This window comes from Lipotes vexillifer, unplaced genomic scaffold (assembly GCF_000442215.2).
Source record: "Lipotes vexillifer unplaced genomic scaffold, Lipotes_vexillifer_v1.1 scaffold410, whole genome shotgun sequence".
NCBI lineage: Eukaryota > Metazoa > Chordata > Mammalia > Artiodactyla > Lipotidae > Lipotes > Lipotes vexillifer.
The window spans coordinates 2,119,841-2,129,230 of record NW_006794028.1 but is presented as its reverse complement, the minus strand read 5'-3'; the positions used below and the strand labels follow the sequence as shown (position 1 = coordinate 2,129,230).

At 43.1% G+C, this 9,390-nt stretch overlaps 1 protein-coding gene across 1 annotated transcript in view; it reads right to left on the bottom strand.

The window, feature by feature from the left end:
• Positions 1-1,356: 1,356 nt before the first annotated feature.
• The window catches only part of MAP3K21 (mitogen-activated protein kinase kinase kinase 21), a gene marked incomplete at its 5' end in the record, with an annotated part of 48,506 nt that continues 40,472 nt past the window's right edge, over positions 1,357-9,390 (bottom strand). Inside the window, 4 exons of the mRNA XM_007466999.1 lie at positions 1,357-1,784; positions 3,525-4,310; positions 7,134-7,231; positions 7,832-7,982. Coding sequence (XP_007467061.1) covers positions 1,357-1,784; positions 3,525-4,310; positions 7,134-7,231; positions 7,832-7,982 — 1,463 coding nt within the window. The remainder of the gene's footprint in view (positions 1,785-3,524; positions 4,311-7,133; positions 7,232-7,831; positions 7,983-9,390) is intronic.

Here is a 9,390-nt window from a genome sequence, read left to right as displayed (position 1 = left end):
GTAGGGAAAATTTTAAATGCTTATTGTGTGTCATCTGAATAACCATATTCTAGGGAGAGAAGCATAATAGATTTAACAAAAGAACCCAGGCAAGTTTACCAAGCTCCTGGATAGCCATTTCAGTAGCTTAATAACTCAGTAGTTTATCTCTATCATAACTCTATTTATAAAAGTGACTCATAAAATAATTTAAAATCAACCTGATCTGCTATCCAAAGATTCGCTTTATAAACCCACATCTGAAAATAACTTATATTTCTCCATTCTATCACATCAGCTTCTCCCACCCAACAGATATCTAACATGTATCTACAATTAAGTGAATAACTATTTTAAAACACTTAAATTCTAACCGTACTGCTGTTTCTTGACTTTGCAGTGTTTCTAACTGTATTTGAGATTATTAGGATGATTATGCATTTAAATAGAGAAAAATAATATTAAATGACATGAATTTTCTTCGGCACATAACGCACGCATTGATTAATTTTTAAAAACTCTACGACAAAAGGAAAAGCTTTACACTTCTGGATACCAAATCAATGGCTACTGATGAAGGAATAAGGAAGATCCTTTCTACAGGGAGAACACACAGGTTAGTGCCTCTCAACTGTATACAGTATGGTCTGAGTCAAATGTCAACGACTGGCTTTTTGAAAAACCTACTTTGGAGTTCTAATGGATAAAATTTTTAGAAGTTACATTCATTAAAACTTTTACAAGTTACATTCAGTAAAATTTTCTCAAAGAGAGAAATAGTGCATATTTTAGGTGAGACTTGGACATACTTATGCATTATTAGCCTACTGCTGAGTTTAGGTAGTTCAAATATGACTCTCCATCTACTCTAGTCATCAAATTCTTTTTACATAAACATCTTTACTTGCTAACATCACATTACTCTTGGCTTCTTGTTGCACGAATAACAAAAAAAAAAGGAAAGAAATGGAAAAAGGTAAAGGAAAATAGAAAACAAAAGGAAGGAAACAGGGAGGAAGGAAACAAAAATGGCGCACTCATTATAATTTCTGTGTGTACTAATAGACAAGGATACAAATGGGAGCAAACAAAGCATTTAAAATTGTGCTTAAACACAGATTTACACTGGTGCACATTTGTTTTACACATGTGTAGTGTTTCAAGTTGCTAGGTAAGAATCCAGTGGAATAACAATACAGTCAGCCAACAGCAATCACATATATTTTTGGAGAAGTTAGACATCCATTACTATTTTAGTAACACGGCCACAGCTTTGAAAACACAGCAGCATAAAACAATTCAAAGGTAGACACACTGTTTTCATTTGTTCACCTTACAAAAAAAAAAAAAGAAATGCTTTTGAACAATATAAGGCACTTAAGACAGAAATTCTTTCTCCAGTTCGTACAGGGATGGTTGGCTCATTCTGCTTCTTAGCCTGCACAGAGGCACCGTGCAGTCCCTGCTCTGGCCTTCCACGTCGGCATCCAGTAAGGAAGGCACGTGGGGCTTAGTTCTCTCCTTGGCACCGAGGGGACAGTCAGGGGCTGGTCCTGGACCACCCACCACAGGGCAGGCCTGTGCGGGCTGAGACTCTGTTCTCTGCGGGAAAGCCTTCGGGGCACCTACCTGGCTTCTTAGGTGGGGAGGGCGGGGTAGAAGCACCATATGGACAGCTTTCTGTTTTTCGGGCGGAACCTCACTTGGCAGGTCACTATGGGGTCCAGGCGGCGAGGGGGGCGTCCCCCAAACCCACTCAGGGGGCAGCTGAGAGGCTCCGGGGGCTGAGATGAGAGCTGCACCAGCTGGTTGAGGAGGCAAAGACAGTGTGTGATTAGAAAGACAGTGATGTCAAAATCAATGGATAGCAAGGAAAATAACCAGAATGCCTTCCCTTAGGTGACCACCTTAAAGTGAGCTTTCACAAAAGAACCTGAACACAAACCTTACCTTTAAAATTGTTAGGATAGAATGTTTTTTTTTTGTTTGTTTGTTTTTTGCTTTTTGTTTTTTGTTTTTTTGTGGTACTCGGGCCTCTCACTGTTGTGGCCTCTCCCGTTGCGGAGCACAGGCTCCGGACGCGCAGGCTCAGCGGCCATGGCTCACGGGCCCAGCCGCTCCGCGGCATGTGGGATCTTCCCAGACCGGGGCACGAACCCGTGTCCCCTGCATCGGCAGGCGGACTCTCAACCACTGCACCACCAGGGAAGCCCAGAATGTTTGTTTTTATGGAAAAGTACTACAAGGTTGGAAAGACTGCTTGAACCTATGGAAACGACACCTGTAAAGAGCTAAGTCATCATCATATGCTTAGGACAATGATTATTAGAAGTGTTTTATTAACAGGATAGATTTCACAATGGGTTAGACCGGACTGAAGTTAAGACTTAAAAATGATGGTGAATATGACTGAATTCACTCTCAGATGATGATTTGAAAAAATTAATGAAAATAAGAAAGCAGATACGTTTTTACATGTTACACCCTCCCTTTTTTGTTCTGAAGAACTGACTTACTACTGCTGTAGCAAATAATCATTGGTTTCAAACTAAGAAAAAAAGAATTTTTTTTTATGGGATTCTTGTGCTAGGATTTCACCGTGTGTAATTATAAATTACTAATATTTTATTGCATCATAAAAGAGCAATAAACCAATTTATCTAAAGACAATGAACAATAATATAAAAAAAAATCTTGTCTAGGCGTAGCACTTAGAGATAAATGAAAAGATAACGCAAATGAAAGCAGTTTCAGTTTTACTATACTTTATAACCGATCCTAGCATAACATTTTACAATCTAAAAAGCATTTATCATATACATTATCTCACTTAATCCTCATGATCTATATCTGAGGTAGCTGTAATTATCTTTATATACAAAAGGAATAACAGTCATTCCCCACACAGCACCTACTGTCCATTTGACTTTTACACCCCCTAAACTCAATCTCAACATAAACTTGGGCAGCAAAGCCAGGTGATGCTGTGTCAAACGACCAGTTTTACTGCCAACTCTCCCATTAATTATTTGGTTCAGATTTTGGCAAATGACTCTCCTTCCTACCACGAGGGGCTTGGGGCAGTTATTCTCCATGTGCTCTGTTTTTTTTTTTTTTTTTGCGGTACGTGGGCCTCTCACTGCTGTGGCCTCTCCCCTTGCGGAGCACAGGCTCCGGATGCGCAGGCTCAGCGGCCATGGCTCACGGGCCCAGCCGCTCCGCGGCATGTGGGATCCTCCCGCACCGGGGCACGAACCCGTGTCCCCTGCATCGGCAGGCGGACTCTCAACCACTGAGCCACTAGGGAAGCCCCTCTTTCTGTTTTAATATGCTATTATGTATTTAAATTACTGAAATTTAATTATACTCTTCCAAGGATCCAAATAATAAAGTCAAACAAAAGAGTAGGGTAAAATTCAAAGATTTATGTGAAAACAAATTTGTAAATGTAATCGCTTGGAAAAGATAAAATCAGAGAGCCATACAATTTTACCGTCTATCCTCTACAGGGGTGTTTGGTACTCTCACCCACGAATGCAGCCTACCTGGGTGCTGAGAAGCACTTCCATCAGACATGGTCTGTCGGTGATGTGCTGCTCTTTCTTTTGAAGCAGCAGCGTAAGATGCGTCCGCACGTGCTGGAACCGTGAAGGGAGGAGACAGGTTTCCCCACATACCACGATGGGTCTCCAGCCCTGGCACGGGGGTTGGCTCCTGATCCCTCCTTCCAAAGGCAGGGCAAGGATCTGGAATGGGCACCTTGGGGTCACCAGGGACGTGTGTGCTGCTCTCGAAGGAATCTTCACCATCAGTCTGCAGCAGGCACTTGGTGGACAGAGAAGGCATGGACAGGAGGTTCACGGCGCTGGACGGAGGGAGTGGGGATGGGCTGATGGTCCCCTCGCCTGTGGCTGGCAGCCTAGTGGCGGAGCTGGCACTGCTTCGGGACTTAGGCGCCCGCTGGAAGATGCCTTCGCGTTTCTTCCTTTCTTCCTTGGGCAACGGGTCTTCAGCGGCCTGTGCTTTCGCGAGCTCTCTGATGTCCAGGCCCAGAGCCACCGACGCCAGCAGCACAGTGCAGCCATACAGAGCAGACTCTGTCTTCTTCCTCTGGGGGGATCTGCTCAGACTGTTCGGAGGGGTCCCCTGAGGAATGCTGGTGGCAGGGCCCACCGGGGTTCTCTCCTCCCAGCTTTCGGGTTCCACCAGATTCTCTCTCTGGCCATCTTTCCAAAGAGGTAGATCAATGTAGGCTTGACTCGGTGATTTTATCTGCTTTGGTTTTCTGTGTTCCAATCCGTCTGGGGCAGGTTGTGGCTCTTCACATGCACCTACAGAGAAGAATAAATACACACAGGCTAGGACCATTTTGCCGTAAAAACCATGCAAGCTGTACTGTAAAACAAGGCCGAAATCTAATAAATACATATTCTAAATCAAAACACATGGAGTCCTGTGCAGTTCAGCAAATGGTTCGTCCAGGAGGACTCTAAGGAAGGGGCATCCAGGGTGCAATGACTCAGCTCCCTGCACAGGAACAGGTGAGCAAGTCCTCTGCTGTTTCCTGTCCTTCAGGAAGTGGATCTTCACTGACATAGAAAACAGAAACTTCTATAGAAACAAAGTCATCAAGATACAGAAATGCACATGCACAGACAGCAGCAGGAGGACATGTCAGACAAAAGGTGCCCTTGCGCGTGACCTAGATAACTGGGCCACGCCCTGTTGCTACAGGAACCATCCTTCGTAGAGCAGTGAATTCTTAGCACACTTCAGACTATGGTGGTGCCCAGCAGCCTGTTTCAACAAGCTGCCATTAAAGTGTAGGAGCCCCGCATCAGGAGAAGATTCTCCAGAGGTCAGAGCCCCAAAGGGTAACATATTCTGCTACTGGAGAGGAGCTGTAATTCTTATCACTTAGGGCTTAACCATGAACGACTGAAACGACGAACTCCCGCATCTGGTGTCCAGAGCATCCCCGACAGAGCCACGCATGATTTCTGCAGCCTTGTGTCCACGGCACCTAAAATGTGCTCGGTTCGCTAGACCAGCTGCATGCCAGCTTTTCTCCCAACAAGCCCGTGCTCTTCCCAGCTTTTCTCCCTTCAAGCCTGGTATCTTCCTCTGCTATCGTTCTCCCCGTGTCCTTCTCGCACTGTCCCATTTCCCTCAGACAAATTCTATCTCAAAATCCTGCCGGGCCCTCAGGTGGCCTGACACTGCCGTTCTTCCCACATGTGATCTTGGCTTCCACTGAAGCCTCTCTGGTGTCGTTCGGTTTCCTCCTTTTTCTACTTTCAGGTCACAGCGGCTGTGAGCATCCCTGCAGGTTTCATCTTGGGAGGGGTCTTCCCCAAATAGTGCCTTCATCAAGTAGGCACGAACTGCGCTTTGATGGGTTGAATGCACGGTACAGGTAACGAATAACAAATTATTAAGCCATCATTTTTTTAAAAAGAGGGTAAATGCTGTTGACAAGTAAAAGCCATAGGTTTTGAAGCATACTGAGCACTTCCTTTCCCACACTTTCCTCCTGAGCTGTCATGAGTCTACACGGACCCATCACAATCTTTCCCAGTCTTTCTACGACTGATGGCATGCATTCGCAGCCCCCAAACCAAGGTGAATACAATCAACATCTACATCAGATCAAACTGTCCTTTTAGGATTCACTTAGGCATTCAGGAGATACTGAGACTTGCTATGCACCAGGCCCTGGGAGTAGAGTGGTGAACAAACCAGATAAAATCTTTGCCTTCGAGGAGCTGACATTCTAATTTGGGGTGACAGAGAACACACACATTACTGGTGCCCATGCAGACCAATAAGGATTTCAGGGGAGAGCGATGCATAAGTAAAACTGGGTACTAAGATACAGGGATGGGGTGAGACACCACTGCAGCTAAGGCGGTCAGGGGAGGTTTTCAGGAAATGCTTGGGCTGAGACAGAAACACTTAGAAGGATGAGGCCCCACAGATGGAAGGTGGGAGGGGGACCTTCAAGCAGGACGGACTGTGTAAACCTTTTGCTCAGTGATCCTTCCAATGACCTACAGGGTTAACTTAATGGAGACCCAGCTGAGTCAGCCAAATACATCCTTTTATTTCCTCCAACTGTCCTGTGGAAGAGTTATTCATAGGATCAAAATATTCTAAGAAAGAATTACAAAAATTCAGGGAAAAAAAGCAAGAAGACTTTTTTTCAACAGTCACAAATAATGAAACTTGTACTATAGAATTAACAGTTTTATTACTATTAATTGTTCTTCATTAGTCCTCAAACGCCATCTGATGATGAATCGTAGTGTATAATGAGAGACCCTCATGCCTTTACAGGCGAGAAAGAGTCGGAATACAGTAATGAATCTGACATCAGAAAGCATCTACCCAGGGATTACACAGCACCTGCCTTGTGTTTACCTGAAAGTATTTAAGGAGATATTTATGCTGAAACCACACACTTGTGATGAACACAGAAGAAGAAAACTAAACATGGGCAGTAGGTGATAAGGTGCTTGTAAAACTGAGCATAGCACCGATCATAAATTCAAGAAGTTTACACCGCGTTTTGCTAAAACATCTCTAGTTTGACCACAGTACCAAAGGGCTGTCTTAAATTGTCAAGGATAAAGACCAATTTGCTTTTCTTCAGAGTTACCCATCACTGAAAATTTCCAGCAACTTCCAAATCTCTTCAACCTTTTAATATCTGAATATTGAATAGGAATACTGAACACTGAAAGCGATGATGGTTCATTTAAACGAGAGATTCCAGTGTAAAACTCTCCAGCAGTAGTTTCCCACAACTAACCCGCCTGACAATATTTCATCAGGTCGTGGGGTGGGAATATAATCTCAGCAGAATTTCAGGGCGCCTACATTTTCATATTTACTATTTCCTATACTACAGTAATTTGGTTCTATATAATAAATTATACTAATTTTTCTGGTGAAGAATAAGAGTTACAAATTCCTAATAAACGATGTGGAGCCTAATTACTTTCCGCCACGAAGACTGACAGGACAGAAGATAAGCTTTGAGCTTAGTGTAGCCACTGCTACTACCCAGTATATGTGATGCTGCTAACAACCTTCTAGAACTCTCAGAGGCTCAGTCTAACTCAAACAAATTCTATTTCCTGAAGCACATTTACCTGACTGGTCCACAAATAATGAAGCCAGCGGCATGGTTTTCTGATTTTTTATTAAGATGGTTGACCAAGGACTGTTGCCATCTGAGAGAGGTCTTATTCTACAAGAGAAAAATGTTTATTTTGATATAATAGAACCATATGACACACAAATTAGGTTTTGGTGGATACACGCTAACAATATTTTTAGGTAGTAAAGAGAACATATTGGCCTCTATGTTTTAAAGAGCTAACAAAGTACAGATAAAACCTTAACATGAGACAGAGAATCTTTTTAATTGCTTAACTAAATAATAATTGATTTAGTAGGATAAACTCATCCTAGAAATGAAATTATATTCAGGTATCTCTGTATTACTCTAATTGCTTTTTAAAAGTTAGGTCTGGCCTGGGCTTCCCTGGTGGTGCAGTGGTTGAGGGTCCGCCTGCCGATGCAGGGGACACGGGTTCGTGCCCCAGTCCGGGAAGATCCCACATGCCGCAGAGCAGCTGGGCCCATGAGCCATAGCCATTGAGCCTGCGCATCTGGAGCCTGTGCTCCGCAACAGGAGAGGCCACAACAGTGAGAGGCCCACATACCGCAAAAAATAAATAAATTTAAAATAAATAAATAAAAGTTAGGTCTGGCCAGTGCAATATTTAAAACGCACTGCTATTTATCACAGTACACACTGGAATGCCACCAGATGTCACAGAAGTACCTTTCTTTGCAGTCAGTTCTTTCTTTCATTTGAATGGAATTTGGACCCCAGGTACAACCCTTTTTCTTGAAATTCCTTTTTACATCTTCAAATTCTTCTTGTCGAGAGACCGTGTTCCTGCCCCAAGTTTTATTGCTTTCATCTGAGGTCACTAAACAGAGAACATCATCACTCATTAACCAATTAAAAAATTGTGAACTTAAAATGAATCAAACCAGTTGTAAAACTATCTTAGTCAAAACGTGTAAACAATTGAGAAACATGAAAACGAAGAAATTATTTCTTTCACCCTCTACCGCTGGCAAAGTTCTATCTCTAATAACAGCAAGAAAAGTGAACTAAATTAAAAGATACAAATTTGAGGTAAATTAGCCATAAAGAGTTATTTATTTATCTATGTATTTAACATTATGCAACAGTTAGGATTTCATTTTATTTGGGGGAAAAAAGGTCAAATTGAACAGTTAACTGAAAACAAACTTAATACTTCATTTTTTAACCAAATCAAAGTTTTGAACCTAAGGAACAAAGGTATATTTTAAAATTGTAATTTAAGCCAATTTTTCATTAGTCATCACAACTGTTTGGCTTCAATTACCTTTAAAAATCTGAATGTATGTAAGTTTCCCCACGTCTTGCCTTATTTCATCCCCTCTTGGGCGGTTTACACTCACATCTAACACCCACATGTTGCTGACACACATATATGCCACCCCCCCAGCCTCTCTGTGCACTGACAGTTGGCTTGGGAATCACTGGGAGAGTGGCTGTTATTACTACACACTTAGAAAACAACCCCGTCACACACCAGAGGTTCTAAAAATACAACTGAAAACATTATGACATACCTACACAGGGGGTAAAAATATCCGCTTTGGGTCTAATTTAAACTCTCACAGTGCGAGGATGCCAGATGAATTAGTATATTTATTTTTTCCACTAGGCTGAACACTCTAAAACCAAAATACTAAGTGGTATTTTGAAGGACAGATCTTCCCCGACTTATGATGGGGTTACATCCAATAACCTATCCTAAGTTAAAAATATCATAAGGTGAAAACGTGTTTGATACACCTCACCTACGAAACATCATGGCTTAGCCCTGCCCACCTTGAATGTGCTCAGAACACTTACACTAGTCTACAGTTGGGCAAAATCATCTAATGCAAAGCCTATTTTATAATAAAGTCAAATGTCTCATGTGACTTACTGAATGCTGTACTGAAAGTGAAAAACAGAGTGCTTATGTGGGTACAGAGTGGTTGTGAGTGTATGGGTTGTTCACCCTTGTGATGGCGCACTGCCCAGCAGCACGAGAGAGGATGGTACCCAGTATCACTGTCCAGGAAAAGATCAAAATTCAAAATCTGAGGGCTTCCCTGGTGGCGCAGTGGTTGAGAGTCCGCCTGCCGATGCAGGGGACACGGGTTTGTGCCCCGGTCTGGGAGGATCCCACATGCCGCGGAGCGGCTGGGCCCGTGAGCCATGGCCGCTGAGCCTGTGCGTCTGGAGCCTGTGCTCCGCAACGGGAGAGGCCACAGCAGTGAGAGGCCCATGTA